This window comes from Zalophus californianus, chromosome 7 (assembly GCF_009762305.2).
Source record: "Zalophus californianus isolate mZalCal1 chromosome 7, mZalCal1.pri.v2, whole genome shotgun sequence".
NCBI classification, from domain to species: domain Eukaryota; kingdom Metazoa; phylum Chordata; class Mammalia; order Carnivora; family Otariidae; genus Zalophus; species Zalophus californianus.
The window spans coordinates 14,499,798-14,522,583 of record NC_045601.1 but is presented as its reverse complement, the minus strand read 5'-3'; the positions used below and the strand labels follow the sequence as shown (position 1 = coordinate 14,522,583).

The following is a 22,786-nucleotide window of genomic DNA, read 5'->3' as shown; positions in this document are numbered from 1 at the left end:
AAAGTACAAATCCTTACCAAGCACATTATGCGCACAGATAAGAACTCATGCCCCCAACAAGCTGTTAACAGAGAAGAAAAATATGCCTAGGTCATAAATTGCTAGAGATCAAATTTTCTTCAGAGTTTTGATCGGCTTCTGACCATCTGCAAAAGTGAAAACTTCTGAGGAGAAAATCTAGGTGATTAAGCATGAAACAATGAAAGGAAGTCTCAGCCTGTCTCCCGGCCATGCGTAAAACGGAGCTAGCTCTGCTTCTTGCACATAAGGCAGTTTCGACAAACCCAGACTCATCTGTTCCATTCACAGGGTTTGTTGTTTTAGGGCAAATGTGCTCTATATAACTCTTTATAAAAATGTACGCATTTTTTAAATTAGTGTGTATTGAGTCTGGCAGCCTATAGTAACATAAAATGTGTACTTGAAAATAGAGCTAATAATTGAAGAATCCCACTCTGTTTTTGTAAGAATTTAGAAGCATTTCAATACACTTTCATCCAGATTATGTTTTTCCAATATAAGATGGTCTTTTGATTTTCTATTTTTATCATTTTTTTCAACAAATGTTGAAAAGTAAATCAGGTCTGAACGTAGGTTAGTGCAGTTAAGCACAGCCTGGCATTGCCTGTGCTCAGAGGATCTGGTCTAAACTAATAAAGCTAAAACTAAGAAAGACTGTTGAAATTTTAACTTATCTACATCTCCTGAAAAGTCTTATGCAATTCTTTCCTATAATCACACCCACAAAATCCCTGTGTGAATTGCAACGATTGTTCCCCTCTGTTCATATTGACCGTCCCACTTTCTTACTCTCTCCCCTTGGTAAAATTATTTTCATACTTGCCCATGGAGGACAAAAGTCATCACTTTTCTCAGACATCTCCATGAAAACCATTACTGTGATCACTGTACTTCTCGCTATGGCACTGAACGTTCTATTACAATCGAATGTTAGCATTTATGTTTCCCTTGCTTGATTTTAAACAGGCTCTTTCAGTGTGGAAATCATCCTTTTCATACTTAAATACCAATGGAAGAGTAATAAAAATTAAATATAAATTGCATTTTAGATAAATATTTATGAAAATGACATGAATAACTTTTCAAAATTAATATGCCAAATGGAAAAGAGACATGTTAAGAATTTTAATAAATAACTGAGATTTATAAAAATGGGTATTAGGTAAAATTAATTAATTGTCCTTGACTAGATATGGATTTCCAGAATTCCCCACCCCACCCTTCTCATCTTACTGTATAAATCTAATTGTCAAATGTTGGAAGTGGTCTCTTTCTCTATTCTATATAAATTTAGCCCAGAGTGCTGTAGCTAAGATTTTGGAATCTTCCTATGTATGTCAGTAGTAGTTGGAGAAGGAACAAGAAAAGGAGCCTTTTACCCCAAAAGCAGTTTGGAGGTGGCCCAGAGGAAGAAACTTAGTAATTTAGCTGAGGAAATGACGAGTAGGAAATTGTTTTGTGTCTCAGGAACCATGTGGAATTCCAAGATAAGAAAAACAGTTGCTAATTTGAGTATAAAAGCAGGAAACATGATACACTTGTTTCCTTTTATGCAAACACAATATATGAGGGGTTGTGTGAAAATTATTTTTCTCTTGCTGAACCACAAAGGCATAGAATCAAAGTGCTTCTTTTGGACATAGTGGCTTTTCTTTCCTTCTTCTTCTGTCTCTTCTATTTCTTGTGGATATTATGGCTAATAACACAACAAGTTTAGGGAGTCCATGGCCAGAAAACTTTTGGGGTAAGATATCTTCTTTAACTGTTTTTAATTTAAAATTAGGATGCAGAAAATATACTGCATAATTTATTAAAACATTGAAAATCTCTGAGACATTTTGTTTACCATAAACTGATTAAGTTTTCATGTTTTTTATAATAAGTACATTCATGTATAGTGTCTTTAAAGTGGGTTATGAAGGCACTCCAGAAGAATCTGGGCAACAAGTATAGATTTTGGCTGGTGTTACAAAATATAATTAGAAAATAATGAGAATAAAAATGAGAAAAATTAAAGATGGAAGTAATTGTTTAGAACATGATAATGTGGATTTTGTTGGAAAAATAAGTTTTGTCTTAAGGTTGTAAATTATATATCTTATTTAATTAAATCAAGAATTGTTATAGACGTTATTTTAGCTTACATTGTCAATGTTTTACTCTTTACTTTTCAAAGTGAATCAAAATAACAAAAATCTATACTTCAGGAGTGTGATGACACAGGTAAAATAAGGAATCTTATGAAATTAGAGGAAGACAAAAACTATAGTAGAAAAAGTTCACTGGAAATAACATCACATATAACATTAAAAGGAAACCTATCACAGGGGAAAAAAGAAGCAACATAAAAGTACTTTTTGGCTGAGTTCAGACACAGCTAGTAGGTAGTTAGGATCAATAGCAGGGTAGAGGGGAGGTTGAAATAGCCAGTTCTTCAAGGCTAAAGAAGGGAAGGGCAAGGGAAGAAGGGCTAAGATGTAAAATTAGCAACTATTCTTGGATTCAGGGAAATTTTAAAAATAAAGGGAACAATTTCAGTTAAATTCAGAAAAAAAATTTTTTAAAGGAGACAATGGAGTTTATGAAAAGATCAGTAGTCCTATTTATTAGTCCAGAACAAGTGTTTAGTTCTCTCAGAGAACTATTTCATACTTTCTTTTGTGATTTGAGGGGACGCTTTGGAAGCCATCAGTGAAAGTGAGCAGAGTGTTGACCGTCCCTAACATCCTCACCGAGCTGTCTGCCATCATACAAATGTGCATGAAGGGAATTAATTCATTCTTGTTTTTACCATCAACCCTTTATGTTTGCTTCAGGCCTGGAAAGGAGGGATATTAGTGAACATCCTAGTCTAATTATTAAAAAAAATAAGAAGAAAGTAAATTATGTTTGCATATTGTAAAGAATGGCTTTGGTGATAAGTAATTCCAAGTAGACACCAACACACAATAAGCCTTAGAATTATGGAAGTCTTCATTGTATATATTTGTTAGCATACTGCTTGCTGTCCTCATTATACTGAAAGTGAATATACCAGATACACACTGAACATAGCTAGAGTGTGTTTACACTAAATTCATCATTACAAAAATTACTGTACAAATTATTCAGAAGTCAAGTAGTTCTTACTGTAAAAATTAATCTGTAAAAGCCAGATCTCTTTTTTAAAGACCATTAGAAGTTAAATTTCAGGTTTACTTAAGTAAAAGAAATTATTAGCCACTGACTAAAACATGGGTAATAATCACAAAATAAATCTGAATTGATGAGAATGTTTAATTGAAGTCCTATTTACCAATCCTAAAAACATTGATTTTTTTTTTTTTTTAAATATAGAAATTTGTGCTGGAGAAGGAATTCAAACTTATTGTTCCAAAGATAGTTGCTAGTGTTTCTTTGTCTTAGTGTGTGAATACAATGGAAAATAGATGGAAATAGTGAAAACCAGGAAGGGGAGTGTTACATTGATAAGCATTAACAAAACCAATACAAACATGTTGAACAGATATATTGGGGATGATTTGGGGAAAAATATGAAAGATTACATTATTTCTTCTGGGGCAAAAAATATTAAGTGTAAAATGTAAAAATCTAAATGTAAATATACTAAATGTAAAAATTTCCTAAGCTACAAATGTTGACCTTTTAAATTTTTATTTCTTTTTTGTATCTAAATCGATATCTATTGTGATCTCAGACTCCACAAATATATTATTTTGAAAATCTTATGAAGTACAGTGCAATGTGTTGTCTATTGCACCCAAACTCAATTATCTGCTTGACATTTCAAATTTAGAGAATAAAGATAGAATAGTTGAGAAAAGCGAAACTTGGGTGTTGAATCATATGCATTTCTCAAACTTAACACACTGAAGATGTATAAAAAGTTGTTTTCCAGATATGATATTTTTGGTTTACTTTATTGAATGCTAAAAAATAAGATAATGATACCAGGTTATTACCAATAATAATAATAGCTCGTGTTTTCATGGTAATCACCCACTAAAACTTACTTAATGGTCTGCAAGTATTATAGTAATCAGTGCAAGAAGGAACAAAAAAATTGGTTTGAGACTGACAACACAGCTGAAGACCACCGTGTGTTTCCCACTCTTACTTTCTGTAATGCATTTCCCTTCTCTATGAAAATTCCCCACCGAAGCAGCAGGAACCAGAACCTGTAAGTTTGCTGCAACCTGCCTTCATGAAACAGTAGACACGTATCTTTAAACTTGGTTATCTTTTCGGTACTTAAGAGTCCTAAAGAAGACATAGTTTTGGTTGAATTTCCTGCCTCACCATGCATTTTTTTTCTCTTGGCAAGCACTGAAAAATTAAGAGTTATTGGTTCAGGGTCTTGCATTTATTTATTCACCTCATTGAATCCTTACCAAAACTATATCTGTCTTCAAGAAGATCACACTCTTAGAGGAGATTGTACCTCCATACACATGCAAATATATGCCTGTATTGTTATGGAGTTAACATAAGACAATGTATGGGAAAATGGCAACGATTGTTAGGAGTTTTTTAAAAAATAGCCAAAATGGTCCCAAAATCTTTCTTAGAAGAAAAAATGAGGCTTTACCTGTTCCTATAAGTCAGGTAAGTTTCAAAGAGAGAGATAATCCTTGGGAGGACATTTTAGTCATTCATTTTCCCTACATTAACTTACTAACTCATTCAACTACGGATCTAGTTTATTAGTTTACTCAGAAGCACTGACTGACCACCTGCTATATGTTAGTCGATGGGTTAAGGTGTTAGTGATACAAGTAAGGCATAGTTGGACAATTTCAGGGAGTTCAGAAGAAATGTTATCAGCCAATATACAGAAGCAAAAACACACAAGCCATGATTGTGGAGGTGAATGACGAGGCAGATTTGTGTAAAGTTTTGAATGTCAGTATAAAAGTGTGACTTGATTTAACAAAATAATTTTCAATTTTGTGACTTCAGATCTCCCTGTTTTCCTTTTCCTTAGGACTTTTCTCTAAGGTTGGAAAGGGCATAGGGTGGGGGTGGGGGTTATATACTCTGAAGGGTATGGGAAGAAGAGGGCCTCTGATTCTTGATCAAGTTCTGGTCTTTGCTGACATCTGCTGATGCATATTTCTCATCTGTTTTTAGGACATTGCCCTTTCCCTCCTTGTCTCCGCTGCTGATGGATTTTATCATAAAATCTGGCTCATGTGGTCTATGCAACATTTGTTAACGGAATGGTTTTTCCTTTCTTTATGTCCCCTCTGGTCTACTGCCTTTCATTCAGGTACTTTTCCATCTGTTTCAGTGGTCCAGAACAATATTGAATGCTCTCCCACAACCCTCGAGTTGTAAAAGCCTCTTGAGGTTAGGCTGTTTATCAGGTGCCCTAGACCCAGATGTACCCACGTCTACCCTCCACACTTCTACTCTGCCCATCAGACACCGGGGTTTCTCAGAGGGCCCTGTCATCTTCCCCATTTGGATCCCAGAAAGCTAAGAATAGATACCAGCTTCTCTGGGATTCCCTAAATCAATCTATAACTCATCACAGGCAGAGATGGAGTGATGATCACTTCTCCAAAACCCTTATTAGTCATGTACTTTATAGATCGTCTCCTTGTCTCTCCAAAAGTTCTTTTTGCATTGCTTCTGATAATTGACTTGTTATGTACTGAATGTTTGTGTCATTCCCCTCATCCAAATTCATATGTTGAAGCCCTGACCCTCAGTGCAACGGATGGTATTTGGAGATGGGGCCTTTGGGAGGTAATTAGGTTTAGATTAGGTCATGAGTGTGGGGGCTACATGATACGTTTAGGGGCCTGAGAAAAAAGGAAGAGAGATTGCTCTCTCTCCCAATCTCTGCGAGTGTGCACTGAGGAAAAGTCAAGTGAGGACACAGCAAGAAGAAGCAAGGAAGGAAGCAAGCTAGGAAGCTCTCACCAGCCGCGGATCATGCTGGCACCTTGATCTTGGACTTCCTAGCCCCCAGGACTATGAGAAACAAGTGTCTGTTTAAGATATGCTGGCTATGGTATTTTGTATGGCAGCTCACGTTGACAAGGACACGACCCAGAGGCTATGGTTCCTTTTTCCCAATACTGTTCTTTATGGTAAAAAGATATATTTTTGAGTCCTTTACACTCTTAACATTTTGAAAGTCCAACAAACAAAACACTCTTTTCTCTCTCAAAATATCTAGGGAATTACAGTAAAACAACTGGTTTTCAAGGTTTTTATCTATTTGTTTTCCTCTCTGCTATTTATTTAATAATCCAGTTAGAAATTCTAAGCATCAGTTTTTTTCTTTTTCTATGTATGCTTGCTAACAGAACTAATCCTCTCCAAGGTAATCGAAGAAATGAAGGATTGTGAATTGATTTATTGGGTAGTCAAGTGTCAAGGGGGAGAAAAACCTTAGTTAGTAGCTGAAAATTCTATTCTTCAGCCTGTAAAAATATTGGCTCTTAGGAGTCTACCCCCTGCAGAGAGGAGCAGGATGTTTCCAGAGAAACTGGGGACGGAGTGAGCTTACGGACTGGACATACACACCCCAATGATGTCCTCTATACTCCCTCCTCCTAAATAGCAAACAAATATTATTATATTTCAACTGTATGCCTTTAATTTGTATTTTTAAAACTCTTGGACATGTATTCATCATTGTATATTAACAGCCTACCAATTACTTCCCTTAACTCAGTTACCTAGAAAGCTTGAAAAACAAGTGTTTATAAATGCTTGTCTATAAAACTGCTGCATCTGAATTATGTAGAAAAATTTGGAAATGCATCTCTCACTGGGCTCCATGCTCAGAGACAATGATTCAGTAAGTATGAGGCTAGAAGCCTGACCTTAGAACTCCTGCATCTATATTCATGAGAGAAATTTGCCTATAATAGTCTTTCCTTGTGATTAGCCTTGTCATATTTTGGTATCAATGTTATGCAGGTCTCATAAAACAAGTTAGGAAGTGTTTCCTATTTTTCTATTATCTGGAAAAAATTGTGCAAGATTTGCATTGTTTTTTCTTTAAATGCTTTAGAAAAGTCACCATTGTAATTATCTATAGCATTTTTAATAGGAAAGTTTTAAATGACAGAATCACTGTGTTTAACAATAGTGGATCATTCAAATTTTCTATTGATTTTTCTATTAGTTATGGAAGTTTGTGTTTTCTAAAAATTTTCTCACTTAAATTTCCAAATACATTGCCTTAAAGTTGTTCGGGATATTCTCTTATATGTTTTTCCAATATTTAATTTTGAAAATGTTCAAATATACAGAAACATGTAAAGGATTTTTATAGTGAATACCCATATACCTACCACTTAGATTCTATCATTGACATTTCTACAATGCTTATTTTATTCACCAATCTATTAGCTTACATTTCAAAGCAGATTGAAGATATCAGTATGCTTCCTCTTAATTACTTCAGTATGTATATTACTAATCAGAATTCAGTATTTTTATGTTTTTTTTTCTTTTTAAGGTCAAATTACCTCCAATGAAATGTGTAAAATAAATAATAATGAAGTGCACAGATCATAAGTGAACATTTGCTGAATTTGGACATATACACACGTGAATAACTCAAGTCCCAATCACAGATAGTAAATATTATCGCCAACCCCAAAAGTTCCCTAATTTCACATCCCAGTCAATTCCTGTCTACACTATCCCCAGAGGAAACCATTATTTTGATTTTTTTCTAGAACAGATTAGCTTTGCCTGTTCTAGAACTTCATATAAATGAAATCATACAGTATTTACTCATTTGGCTATTAAGAATAAAGCTGTAACAGATATTCTTGTAAGAGTCTCTTGTTGATATGTGTTTTCATTATTCTTGGTAACTTCCTAGAAGTAGAAATGCTGGTCATAGCATTGGTTTATGTTTGATTTTATAAGAAATTGTCAAGCCTTTTCCTAAAGTGGTTATGCAATTTACTTTTTCCAACAATGTACTTTTCCAACAATTTAGTTTTTCCAGTTGTTTCCTATCTTTTCCAATAGCTCTTCTTTATTCTCAACCCTTTACGTTTTAGCCTTTCTGGTCAGTATTTAGTTTTATCTGATTGTGGTTTCAGTTTGTATTTCCCTGATGGCTAATGATGATGAGCAGGGGTTGGCAAGGTATGATTTACAGGCTAAGTATGATGTATGGCTTGATTTTATAAATAAAGTTTTATTGGGGCATCTGTTTATGTGTTTATGCTGTTTTGTGCTACAATAGTAGAGCTGAGTAGTTTCAATAATGTATGACCTGAAAAGCCTAAAATATTTGCTACCTGGGTACAGAAAAAAAAAAATTGTTGATTCTTGACATTCAACATCTTCTCTTGTGCTTACTGGCCTTTGAATATCTATCCTGAAGAAGTGTCTGTTCATTTCTTTGGCTCATTTTATTTTATCTTTTTTTTCTTTCTTTTCTTTTTTTTGTCTTTTTATTACTGACTATGAAAATCCTTTACATATTCTGGTTATGGATCAGTTGTCAGATATATATATGTTTGTAAATGTTTTCTACCTGTCTGTGGCTTGCTTATTTATTTTCTTATGTGTCTTTTGTTGAGCAGATCTAAAAAATTTTCAAGTCTAATCTGTATACCTAGATATCACCTATCTACTGTGTGTGTGTGTTTATTTTAAAGAAAATAAAAGAAAATAGCTTTTTATATTTACATTGATACTATTTCTGATGTTCGTTATTTCTTCCTGAAGATCTAAGTCTTTTATCTGATATTATTTCCCTTCAAACTAAAGATTTCCTTGAACAAAACTTTTAATGTAGAGCTGCTGGGGATGAATTTTTCTCCTACACCTGAAAGATTCTTTATTTCACCATTATTCTTAAAGGACAATTTTCAGGATATACAGTTCTGGGTCGATTAGCTTTTAATTATTTTGAAATATGATTGTATCTTACTGGAGATTAGTAGTTATTCAAATAATTAGTTTTTCTGAATGTAGTATGTCATTATTATATTGTTATTTTAAATTTGGCTGCTTTCAGTTTATCTTTGAGCTTCAGCTGTTTGATTATGATGTGCCTATGCATGGTTCTTTATATATTTCCTGCTTGGTATTTCTGAGACTCTTGAATCTAGAAATTAATTTCTTTCACTAATTTTGAAAAATTTCAGTCTTATTTCTTCAAATAGTTTTTAGCTCCATTCTCTGCTCCTGGTACTATAATTACACATATATTAAATATTTTTATATTGTCCCATAATTCCCAGAGGCTCTGTTCCCCCACCAATTATTTTTTCTCTATTTTTCAAATTGGATAATTTCTATTAATTTATCTTTAAGTTTATATTTTTAAGTTTCATCTTTTTTTAAAGGTTTTATTTATTTATTTTGAGAGAGAGAGAGACCGACCACACAAGCAGGGGGAGTGGCAGGCAGAGGGAGAGGGAGAAGCGGGCTTCCCGCCGAGCTGGGAACCTGATGTGGGGCTTTATCCCCGGACCCCGGGGTCATGACCTGAGCCAAAGGCAGACACCTAACATACTGAGCCACCCAGGCACCCCCCCATTTGGTTCTTTCTTAGAGTTTGTATTTTCTGCTGATATTTCCTACTTTTCCTTTATTATGAACACTTTCCTTCACATCATTGATCATAAATATACAAGTTTAAAATTTTTATCTGCTAACTCCAACATCTGGTCATCTTATGCCATTTCTTTGTTCACTACCTTCTTTCCTGAGAATGGGTCACATTATCTTATTTCCGCATATGTTAAGTACTTTTATATTGTATCACGGACATTTTGAATGGGCCTTTTGATTCTGCTCTATTACCTTGTAAAAGGTAATTTTTTTTTTCCAGTTTGTACTCACAGACAAATAACTTTGTTGAGAACTCAAACCACAGAAAAACTATAAAGCCTGTCTCTTAAGGGCAATTCAGGTCTCAGTTTAGTTCAGTTAATTTATATATTTCCTCTAGCTGTGCTATTTGAAACATGCAACGTGTTCTGGAGTCAGTTGTAGATATGGGAAATGCTTATCAATAAAATTTTGAGATCTTCCTCTTGGAATTCTCTTTTCTAAGATTTCTTTCTCATATTTAAGCAGTTCTGGTTGCCACCATCTGTCCTCTGTTTCTCCAGACTGGAAATACTGTAGGTTTTCTTTTGTCTTTTCTTTTCTTTTCTTTTTTGCCTCTCTTTACAGATTATTGCCACATGAGAACTTTTTTCTGGAACTTTTTCTTTTGAGTTAGCAGTTTTGGCAGGTCTTTGATGGCTTCAGACAGATTTTTAAAAAATATTTTTAATACTTATCTTTTAATTTTTCTCAGTGTTTTCCTATAGGCTAATTTATCATATACAAAAAAATGTATGCTACCTTCTTCCTTTTGGACTTAACTTTGTGCTCTAGTAATAGTGTTGACTAATTATATTCAAAATATGGCTTATGCTCTATGCCCTTAGTCAAAACTACTTGTAAATATTCCAGGCTTTTGTTTACTTGACCCACAGCCATGCATAAAAGACAACTCAAATCTCATTTCTTTCATCAAGTTTTTCTAACCATTCTAGAGACAAGCTATGTTATCTTTCATTTTTAGTGACACTTTTATAGCCCATGACACTTATGCATCTTATTTATAAATTTTTAAGAGTATAAAATAGTGAGTCTAGTTTCTATTAATCTTGAAGGAAAAGGAAAACCAAGAGTGCCAGTTAGGCCTCAGAGGAGGGACAAGATGAAATTTTAAATAGGGTGACCAGGGTAGGCCTAAATAAGAAGGTGACATATGAGTGAATACTTGAAGTTAGCCATGGAGATAGCTGGGGAATTTCAGGAATAGATTACAACCATTGCAAAGTCTTAGGTCAGGAGCATATCCAGTGTGTTTAAGGAATGGTGTGGATAGAGCTACCGTATTGAGAATAGAGTGTTGTTGGGGGGTTGGGGCAATGATAAAAGCGGGGAGACCAGGTAGAAGGTCTGAATATTTCAGCTCAGAGGTGGTGGTCGCTTGAACTAGGGAGATAACAGAGTAGATAAGAGGAGCTGAATTCTGTGGATATTGTAGGAAAAAACCAAATGGTATTTACTGGCAGATAAGCTACACATAGAAAATGCTTACAATTTGTTTACTTTATTATAATTAATCGAGTTTTCTGTTATGTTATTCTCTTTAAAATATTATTGCCAAATTGTTATTCTCTTTAAAAATATTTTTGTCAAATTCTTCTTATTGCATGAACCATCCTCCTATGTACTCTAGGGTACCAAGAACAGGACAGCTTGCTTTGGTATTAGAAGAGCTTTTTTAAAAAAAATTTTTATTGTTATGCTAATCACCATATATTACATCATTTGTTTTGATGCAGTGTTCCATGATTCATTGTTTGTGCATAACACCCAGTGCTCCACGCAGAATGTGCCCTCTTTAATACCCATCACCAGGCTAACCCATCCCCCCACCCCCCTCCCCTCTAGAACCCTCAGTTTGTTTTTCAGAGTCCATCATCTCTCCTGGTTCGTCTCTCCCTCTGACTTACTCCCCTTCATTCTTCCTCTCCTGCTATCTTAGAAGAGCTTTTGATTCTTATAATTGCAAAGGGTTTTATGAATTATCAGTGTTCCATTCTGTTGACACTGATGGAACCACTTTTCAGATATTGGAACAGTTCAACAAAAGGCCACTAGATGGTGACCTCTACTAAATTTTAATACTATGAACAGCATTTGAAGCCTTGATTAGATGTACGGAAAGCCAAATTCAGTATTAGAATCTTGGAATTGAAAGACACTATAGTGGCCGTTATTATTAGGTCAGGAAGGCTCAAATGACTTGAGTAAGTTACATAACTATTAGTAGAAAGAGTTATTATTCATTGAGGATTTATGTCCTAGCCCCTTTGTTATTTTTGTAGACAATGTTACAAATCAGGATAAGGGTACCTAATTTACATGTCTTACTGATGTCTACTTACTGTCTAACACCTTACTGATGTTAGAATTTGCTCCTTTTGCCTTCAAAGGGAGATCTGCATTTTTAAACATAATTGTTTTGTCTCATAAGTTGCTTGATATTGTAATTATATGAAGTAAAATTATGGCTCACTTTTTCCTCCCCTAAGATTGTTGATAAAGAAGGCAAACTGTGCTTTAAAAAGAAATATCTGTGCCGTTGTATTTTTCAGGTACGTTTTTTTTAATAGTACATTTTTAAAAAAAGGCTTCCAAAATTTATTGTCAAAAGTCTGCCAGAATGGAATTGTAAATATGAAAATTTAAAGCTGTATGGCCAATAGATTCTGTTTTCATTATGTATTTCCTGGATTCTAGTTTGATTCAGAAAAATCATTAACTACGGTTAAATTAAAAAAAAAAAACACCTGTGGAAGACCATTCTGAAACAGGTTATACTAAAATTATGGCTCGAATAGATAAAGGATATTAAGAAGACACCTTGATGAAAACTGAGAAGTGTATAAAATTGTTCAATCATTATATTGTACACCTGAAACTAATATAACATTATATGTTAATTAAACTTGAATAAAAAATTTAAAAAACATGACTTGGCATTTCTTTCTAATTGCTTTTCTGCATTTCTACACTTGTTTTTGCAGTTTTGACTTAAGAGAGCATAACAAGATAAGCTTTTTACTAATAGTTCAGCAAGTCTTAGAGACTCATGTCTTTATTATCATTTGTAACCATTAAAAAATTCTGCACATAGAGCAACGGCATAAGAATTAGTACGATAATTTCTAAACAGATATTTGACTGACTTTATGGCTTAGGAAGTCATTTTCATGGTACATGCACCCAACTGAACAATGAAAATTAAGCAAATCCATATCAAAAGCAGTATGGTTTTTTTAATGTCATTTTTATAACTTCTGTAAGCTCCATCTTATCTCACTTTACATTCATTCAAAATGTAACTCATTTATTATTAATGTATATATATTATTCTCATGATTGTCATGATATTTAAAATTTATTATTTAATCTTTTTCAGATATCTCTATAACCTTATGTAGTCTAATTATAATAGTAATATGGTATTTTGAGTCATTATTATCTATTCTGCCTACCATTTCCCCAAATTTAGATTGCTCTACCATGTTAAATATTATATTTAGTATTATCATGTAAATATTATAGATAATATAACTCTACCATGTTAAATATTATATTTAATATATCATAAATATTATAATACAATATAAATATTATGAAGCCATAAAGAATAATAATTTAAAATAGGTTTATTGTCAAATTGCTCTCCTAGAAATACTGTTCTAGTTCTAGTGTCACCAAAATAATCTTTTTACCCACAAAACTAAAATTTTTCATGTAAGAAGATTTTGATGGTTGAACATACTCTTTAACCACTGGTCTACTGGAGTTTGGATGCTTGTATTCTTATGTCAGAATAATGTATTTTGTAAATCAGTCATCTGGCACATAAATCTCTCTCTTACTCCACATATTTTGGTTGTCTTTGCTAATTTTCTCAATTTAATAGACAAGACATTTTTTCCCTTGATTCTATGTTTTAAAATTTTCTAATTTTTTTTCTTGAAACTGAACCTTATGCTATTTTTCAATAAAGATAAACCTTATTGGGAACATTTTATTTGTCAGGAGAGACAGCGATAGAGAGGCTCAAAGGGGGCAAACACTGAGACCATGCACAGGAACCCCTGTAACCCTTAAATGCTTTTTTATTGGATAACTGAATCTATTATCTCTTTTAAGATTCTAGTTTTATCTCCATTTAGTTGAAATGAAGTGAATATATCTCTTTAATATCATGTTATATCTGTTTATATCCTGAGATACTTAGAAGCCTCAATCAGACTATAGTGTTTACATCGCTTTATACATAAAAGTAGGGGCATATACTTTGCAAATGAATTTTTTTCTTCTCATTTTATGTCATACATGAGTAAAAGCAATAGCCCCCTGACCAGTGCTAGTTGTCAGTATTCAATTATTAAAATAAACCAAGTGTTAGTTCAACCACATAAACCTTAGACAGTTTCAGTATCAATAAAATGAGGATTCTGAGCCAAGGCATTTTTAAGAGTTAGTTTTTGCTGAAACTTTTTATCCGTAATTCTGTATCTGAAGTTGTTAATATTTAAAATTCTCCGGTAGAGGCTGTTGATCCAGGAGAATATATGTATAGAATGCATAATACTGCTTTAGCACAATTTCCCTAAGTATTTCTGTTCTTAACATGCCACCAAATCTGGTATTGAGTTGGGGTGCCTGGGTGGCTCAGCCAGTTAAGCATCTGACTTCTGGCTCAAGTCATGATCTCCGGATCCTGGGATTGAACCCTGTGTTGGGCCCCCACTCAGGAGGGAGTCTGCTTGTCCCTCTGTCCTTCCCCCTTGCTCATGCTCTCTCTCTCTCTCAAATAAGGAAATAAAATCTTTTTCTAAAAATCTGGTATAAATTGATACACTTTTTATGCATTTTAAATTCTTTACTTTCATTTTAGATTATTTTTTCTGACAACAAACCTAAGAAATACAGTATTTCCCTTATGGAGTTGCTTGGGAATTAAGTGATATAATACAGGAAAAATAGTGCCTGCGATCTATAAATTAAATTAATTAAATTAGAAATATACTATAGTGTTTTGCAAAATAATGAAATAAAAATAGGGTTGCATTTTTTTAAATAAATTATATTCCTCCAAATATCAAAATTTTCCCAGAGCTTTAATGAAAACCCCTTTCTGGGGTGGAATAATAGAACTTCAAATTTAGAAGGAGCTTATAGTTTACCTACTAGGTCTCTACCTAATGCATTATTTTCCTATTCAAAAGTACAACATCTAGATGAACAAGAGTATATCTTTCATTCATTATTCTAAATAGGAAGATAGCATTTCTGAGTGATTTTGTTCAGATTCTTTGATTACAGTGTTTCTCATCATAATTAACTAATGGTTTCTCTGGGGTATAAAACTATAAATAAACTATTCCAGGAATGACTGGTCACTTAATAACATATAATAATGAATTATTCAAATTGTATGCAATACATCTCACAAAAACAAAGATTGCCAAAAATTCACTGAAATAAGGTAAAATTAGTTTTTTTTTTAAGATTGTATTTATTTATTTGACACAGAGAGAGAGAGAGAGAAAGAGCACAAGCAGGGGAAGCGGGAAAGGGAGAGGCAGGCACCCCTCCAAGCGGGGAGCCCGCTGAGCAGGGAGCCTGATGCGGGGCTCGATCCCAGGACCCTGAGATCATGACCTGAGCCGAAGGCAGACGCTTAACCAACTGAGCTACCCAGGTGCCCCAAAATTAGTTTGATTCTTTTTTTTAAACCAAAGTACCAAATTTAGTAAACTGCCTGGACTCATTTGAAAAGAAGACAAAGGACTTAGTTCTATGAAGTATCTGAGTAGTTCATGATTTTTCTTTATTTTCTAAACCAATTAAAACATTTTTCAGTGAAGTACAGAATTTATGTAGCCATTACAAGTGACCAAAACTTAAAGGAAATTTAGTGTTAATGATTATGATACAAATAAAAATTTGAGCAAATCTATTCTCTCATAAACTTACAGAAAATAGTAAAAGCACGCAAATATCATGAAGTGAGCAGATACTTAACCTCTCCTAAAACATTATGAGTTAATCTGATCATCAAATTACTGCTAGAGTATAACATTATAATTGAGATCTTAGGAGCAAAAGCCTCTAAACCTCAGTTTACAACCCCACTTCCCACCCCCCATGTCTTATTTCTATTGTATTAGAAGGCATGGTACTTTAGAATAATTTTTAGATTCTTTTGACTTTAGGTATCTCATGACCAAGTTTTTTCCTTCCTATTCTTACCATCACTTCCCAGACTAAGCCGTTACTACTGCTGCACATCTGAATCATGGCAGGCATGCCCAGACTTGGTTCACTATCCCACCTGCTCTGGGCCTCGGTCTATCTCATTTGTGGCTACTAGCTCTATATTCTGTCCTTCCTATTAGGTCACTTTGTTCAAGCCTCTTTCTTACGCGTCTTGCCCACGGTTGGAAAGACTGAACTTTCTAGAGAGGCACTCATGAGTTTTCATCATCTGATCTCAATCTGCTCTGGGCATAGTGGCCAACAGTCCCGCTTAAAGGACCTTTAAAGGACATTTTTTCTTATCTTATAGTTAGGTCTATATAAGACTATAGAGAAGTTTTATAGAATGTAGAATGTAAACTCAGCCAGAACTAAGACTTGCCTATAAACTTAGCATTACTTGGTATTTAGTGGATGCTTTATATGTTAAACAAATGGATAGATAAATGTCTCTGGGGCATGTAGCCAGTAGTCACTTGGACCTAAAATTCTCTTCTTTGATTCAGTGCTAGCATATATTTTTTGTCTCCTCAAGTCTCCCAAATTAGTCCTTCTTTGTTTCCTTTTTTACTTCTGCAACCTGTTAAACTGTGATTTTCCTGGAAGTCTATTCTCAACTCACTTCTGTAAATGCACTCTTACTTTTTAGTCAGAGTGTTTTCCCTGGATGGCTGCAGGTCTCTCCTAGCATGCATGGACAGTCCCAGTTCTGCCGCTCTTTAAGCTCTGTATTTATGCAACCCCAATTCCAAATGAGTATCTCAGGGGCACTCAAGCTCAGCATCTTCCTCATACCAGCTTCCCCTTGTGCCATAGTCTTACATTTCTTCCCGGTTCGGATGAATGATACTGGCACCCACCCTCGCCTGCACGTGCCAGCATCCCAGCAGTCATTCTAGATGCCTCATTTCCTCAGTGTAGCAAGGTATGACATTTTCATTGGTGTACTTTTATTTTTAGAGGATGGAGGTGGGGAGGAATTATGTGTCCTCTGTTTTTAAATTTTTTTTTGTCTTGAAGGATCCCTTCACTCTTCCCTCTTCTCTTCTTCATTGCGTGGTTTCCAAAGAGCACCTCCCCTTTTCTTTGTTTTCTCTTTTAACAGCTTTATTGAGATATAATTCACATTTCATATAATTCACCCACTTAAAGGGTACGATTAAATGGTTTTGTTATAGTCACAGAGTTATGAGCCCATCACACCATCTAATTTGAGAACACTCTGTCCTTCAAAAAGAAACCCATGACCACTAGCAACCCCTCCCATTCCCTTCCACCCCACCCCCAGGCCTAATCAATCACAAATCTGCTTACTATTGCCATAGATTTCCCTGTTCTGGACATTTCCTGTAAATGGAATCCTACAAGATGTGATCTTCTGACTGCACAATTTACCCTCTTCTTCCCCAGGGAAGGATTACTTTCCAAGCCTGCCTCTTCACATTCTTGCCTATATGTGTAAGTCCCTCTACTATAGTCGTTGCCCTCAGGGAACAGAGAACCTTTTCAGTATTTTAACACTTTTTCTGGAATTGTCCTTCCTCTCAGTAAAGACTTGAGGCAGAAGCAAGGGGGAGAATGTACTGGTATCTGTTTTATCAGTTTACTTTTTAGGTAACTTGAAATCTGGATGTTCTTTGTCTTCTAATTACGCTGAAGGCATGGGTTTTGTATAGTTTTATTTGTGCACCTTGTTTTCAGAAGAAATGTTGGGAAGTGCTGATTTGCATGGCTGCCATTGCCTTGGCAACACAAAATTCCAACAACTTCCTATTTAGGTTCCAAATATTTGGAGCACTGATAGTTACAAGTTAATTTTGAATGTTACTATGTAACCAATAAGTGTGATTTTAGTTTCTGACTGTATTTATTATTTATTTGCTTTTTTCAGATAAAGCCTGACTCTGAAATCTGTCTCAAGAGGTTGCATTTTAAGGCTAAGTCCATATTATTTTTATGAGACTCATTTTAGAAAAACAATACTTGGTCTAGTAGAGCTGTTCTAAATCATCTTGTAATTTAGAAGTCATCTTCCTATTATAAGGAATTTATTGTTTAGATTTGATATAATCAACTGTTTTAGAAGATTTTGATATAAGCATTTGTGAAGGTAATTGTGAAAGTAGAGCTAAACACACATGGTCTTGACATAGGAGATAAATGTGACAATATAAGGTGGAAGAACACTAAATATATCCTAAAATTAAGGAGCAATGATTATTCTTATGTATTTATTAGCATTGGTTGCTTTTGCTATTTCTGTATTATAGATTTTCTACATATTATCCTAGATTACAAAAACAAACTGAAAAAAAAAACCTTGATACTCATAAAACCTATCTTTTTCATTTAAAAAATAATGAGTCTGAACAAATTTCTTAAAAATCACACAATATGTTAGGGATAAAGCTGAGTTGAGAACGCAGAATCGGTTAGCTCTTTCTGCTTAACAATCTACCCCAAAATATAGTAGCTTAAAAATATCATTTATTTAGCTCACAATTCTATGGGTCAGGAGTTTGGGTTGGGATCAGCTTAATAGATTTTCTGCTGGTCTTCCCTCATGGGTCACAGTAAGTTGTTAGTTTAACTAACATCTGAATTATCTAGGATGACCCCATTCATGTGTTTGGAGATAGCAGGCTCTTGGCCTGGGCAACAGTGGTAAGTGGTCCAATGTGTCTCTCATCACCAGTAGGCTGGGCTTGTAGATGCTGGCAGTTAGAGGGCTTCCAAGAGCAACAGGGGTAGAAGCTGAGAGACCTCTTGAAGCTTAGGCTTCATTTTGCACAGCCTCATTTCCATCCCATCTTATTGGCCAAAGCAAGGTGTGAAGCCAGCCCAGCTTCCGAGGGGTGGGAAAGAGACTCTACCTCGCGAAGGGAGGAACTTCAAGGTACTCGTAGCCCCTCTCTTGTTTTCACACTCTCACAACCCCACTTAGCTAATTTCCAATCCATGGCCTTCTCAGTACAGAATCCCTAGACAAGCAATTTGATAAGACAGCTTACCTCTTTACTTAACAGTAACTAATTTTTGTTTATGAAACTTAAGGGGTCTTTATCCAAAAAGCAGTACTTGAAATGAGTCTTTAAGAATAGGTTTTTCAGACAGAAATTGAAAACTTGTGTACAGATAGAGAGAAAAAGAGGTGGAAAAGCACAGAACTTCGGGGAAAAAGGCCAGATTTGGGATAGTGAGAAGATCAACATGATTCGTGGGTTAGATCACGGAGTGGAGGGTGGGGAAATGTGGTGAGCGATGAGGCTGAAGAGGGGTCTTCTAATATCCAGAGTGTCTTCACATTCAGAGCAGGGGCTCTGCTAAGCAGCTTTACTCAAAAACATGTTTTCAGTTCACAAGAAGCAATAAGGTAGAATTTCCATTTTGGGAAAACAACTCCCCTGCTCCTGGAACAGGAATCCTGAACAAATACCAGTTCTGTGAATTGCAGGATACTGATGTATAGCAGAGAGTCTGTGGATTCAGGGGATAAAAATTTCATTAGCACAGTGAAGGCATGATAGCAGCATGAACTGGAGCTGGTGGTCCGAGAAAGAGCACAGTAGTCTGCAATAGGTCATGTCATCAGTGAGTCAGAGATACAGGTTACAGTACAGGAGCTCAGGAAATAGAACATAGATCAGTCAGCCCACCAGATGGGTCTAGCTCAGCACTTCCTGTCTCAGAAGGAGCACAGGAAGTGAGACATCATGAAGCCAGCAGGTGGGAGACATCACTGGGGACAATGAAAGCAGACAGAGGAAAAAGCAAAGTCAATTTGACTACAGAATCCTTTATCAATTTCTGGCACATTATTACCGCTGTAACTCAAAAGGAAATAATCTTTGGACTATATTTGCAACCTTATAAGAATTTATGAACTAAAGAATGGCCTTTAAAGAAAAGAAGACTATTTTTATTATTTATTTCTGTAAGGTGAGAAAATAGCATAAGCAATGGGAATGCTAGAGCTAAACATGCTACTTTCTATCCTTTTCCTTTAATAAACGGAAGCATATCGGCTGATATTCATATGCATCTAGCGCTGTCTTTTATTTCCCTAATTCAAAATCTGCTTCAATTGATCACTTATTCCATAGTTACTATTTGTATTCTGCCCTGTTTTTCACTGAACACCTACTTACAAATTAAACTACCTATTTGATTTTGTTTGTTTGTTTGTTTCAGAGGATGTCATAATGTCCTTCACAGTGTCCATTGCAATTGTACTCGTAATTGCTGGATTTATTTGGGCTCTGTTTGTTTGTTTGTCTCGAAGAAGAGCCAGCGCCCCCATCTCACAATGGAGTTCGAACCGGCGATCAAGGTCTTCTTATAACCATGGCCTCAACAGAACTGGATTTTACCGCCACAGTGGCTGTGAACGGCGAAGCAACCTCAGCCTGGCCAGTCTCACCTTCCAGCGACAAGCTTCCCTGGAACAAGCAAATTCTTTTCCAAGAAAATCAAGCTTCAGAGCTTCCACTTTCCATCCCTTTCTGCAAAGCCCCCCACTTCCGGTGGAAACTGACAGTCAGCTGGTGACTCTGCCCACTTCCAGTAGGGTTCCCGCCATCAGCACTTCGCACAGTCTGGGCCGTCCTGACTTCCACTGGTCCAGTCACAGCCTTCGAGTGGGCTTTTCCACACCACCTCCACCTGCCTATGAGTCCATTATAAAGGCATTCCCAGATTCCTGAGGAGGGTGCTTTTGTTTTTAGTTTGTTTCTTCCTTTACTTGTCTTTTACTGACACAAAATTACAAATAGGCTAAACGGAATTTTGAGGTCCTGGGCCAAACAGCCAATGAGTTTCCAAGCTGAATTATGCTCAGTCAGTTGGACATTATAATGTAAAACATATTTTCTTTGAATACATGCTTTCCTTCCTTGTGACTCACAAAATAGTAATATTTCCCAAATAGTTATCTATTTATGTATTTTGTACTCAACGTGAAGGCTGTTAAAGATGGTGATTCTTATCTAAGATTCAGCTGTGATACAGCACATACATGTATTTTAGACTAAAATTAAAACTTTAGATATTTGTGGTTTACAATCCTCATTCACTGTCCGATGTGACTATAAAGGGGAAAAAATCACTATGTCACTTTTTAAAAATAAACCTGTCCTAAGGAATTTTAATTTTACTTTCTTCAGAATGACGTGAATCAACTTAACAAACCTGGATTTTTAATGGATTATATGAGCACAAAAATGACAGACCAGAGATTTCTTAAAGTTCCTTGATGGCACTCAAGAGGTGTGGGAACCAGGCAAAGAAAGGGAATCTCTGTGGGTATTATAGAACACTTCAATTTTGACACTTATTTTTGTGCCTTTCCCAAGAATAGTTATCTACATCACTGAGGCAAAATCCATGGGTTTACTGAGATGATTTAACTTTTCTTCACTGTTGCCGTTATGTTGTTAGAAAAACAACAGCAAATCCAATTCATTGACCTAAAGACAAACGTTAACACTGAGCTTACATTTTTCCTAAGGGATAAATTGTATTTCTTAGATCTAAATCTAGCAATTGGGAAAGCACTTTATCTAGAGACTTTCTGTTGGAACTTCCAGACAAACAAATAAGGGTCAGTACTGTCATGAAATACATGTTATAACCATGAAGAATTCTCCTTCTTCGATTGACTCATCAGGCATCATCCCTTGTGTGCTTTCTTACGAATTTCAGCCTCAGATTCTATGGAGAGTCTTTGTACAATGATTAAACCATGCCATATGGTCCTTGGTGCAGTTACGTAAGGAGTCTGCTTCCACAGAGCGCCACCCTCATAAAGAAAGGTACATTCCCAAATATGGGTACCAGAGGGCTTCAGTGGCCAAATGCCTGTGACTGCCCCTTTTCATTTAAGGACACGCATTCACTGGAGTATTATTCAAAAGACCTGTGGTTCATATCTGATATAGTGACTATTTAGCTTATGTTGCTGTTCATTTGTTTCTCTGAACATTGGGATTTCTAGTGAAGAAAAAAAATGTACTCTCATTTTAGTTTTTGCAATTCAGTGCTCACAGGTAATAGCATCCGAATATGGTTCAAGAATGTAATAATTTCTACATAGTAAGAGATTGTGTATAGCATTTTCTTTAATATTTTTATTTAGCATATATTTTCCATTGTTCCTCAAGGACAATTTTTCTTAATGATGTCTACAGACTGATGCTCTCTAATGTAATATACCAGAAAGAAAGAAAGAAAGAAAGAAAGAAAGAAAGAAAGAAAGAAAGAAAGAAAGAAAGAAAGAAAGAAAGAAGAGGAAGGAAGGGAGGAAGAAGGGAAAAGAGGAGGAAGAAAGAAAGAAAGAAAAAAAAAGCTCACAAGATCACCAATTTGTTGTAAGTTGGTCTTTAACAAATTTAGCAATTGTTATATAGCCACGTAAGATTTCAGGAGGGCATTAACTTAGTAACAAGGCTATCTTTTTGCTTGTATGTCATCCTTAATATTTAATATGATAAGTAAGCAAAGTGTATGGTTTTTATCTAGAATTTATACTGGGAATAAAAATTGCTTTATATCTCTCAAATTAAGAAAAAGGGAGCAAAAATCTTCTGGTGAATTTAATAATCTGGCAGAATTGTGGCCACCCCTCTCCCCAAGTTACAAAACAATCAAACTGAATATCTTATAAATATTGTGCAACGTATGAAATGTGAAATTAAGATAAAAACTAGGAACTTTTAAAGTTCTGTCTGATTCGAAATGTTTAGTTGATTATGAAATAAAATTAAATTGATGTCAATTTTGATTCACAGTTTATTTATTGAGTGACCTATGAGTATCTCATATTTACTTTGGTATTTTAGCCCAATCTGGACTATTCTTTACTTACTCTTGAGACACAAACTTTATTTTATATAAAAATGTGTAACTAAAAACAAGTAACACCATAAAC

At 35.0% G+C, this 22,786-nt stretch overlaps 1 protein-coding gene across 3 annotated transcripts; it reads left to right on the top strand.

Annotated features, from left to right (window-relative positions):
* Positions 1 to 1,596: 1,596 nt before the first annotated feature.
* Positions 1,597 to 22,633, top strand: MYCT1 (MYC target 1). Of its 3 annotated transcripts, none has more exons than XM_027602821.2 (2): positions 1,597 to 1,765; positions 20,053 to 22,633. In XM_027602821.2, the coding sequence occupies exons 1-2, from the start codon at positions 1,714 to 1,716 to the stop codon at positions 20,562 to 20,564; spliced, it is 564 nt and encodes a 187-aa protein (XP_027458622.1). In that variant the 5' UTR covers positions 1,597 to 1,713; the 3' UTR covers positions 20,565 to 22,633. The 3 variants fall into 3 exon arrangements, with proteins under 3 accessions (XP_027458622.1, XP_027458624.1, XP_027458623.1); XM_027602823.2 differs by lacking the exon at positions 1,597 to 1,765 and adding an exon at positions 17,793 to 17,971; XM_027602822.2 differs by lacking the exon at positions 1,597 to 1,765 and adding an exon at positions 17,978 to 18,757.
* Positions 22,634 to 22,786: the final 153 nt, after the last annotated feature.

What these genes read in the sequence shown, in the direction of transcription:
- MYCT1 (XM_027602821.2), top strand. Translation starts at nt 1,714, where the DNA reads ATGGCTAATAACACAACAAGTTTAGGGAGTCCATGGCCAGAAAACTTT. An exon ending in ATGGCCAGAAAACTTTTGGG is followed by an intron (nt 1,766 to 20,052) that starts GTAAGATATCTT and finishes TGTTTGTTTCAG; the next exon opens with AGGATGTCATAATGTCCTTC.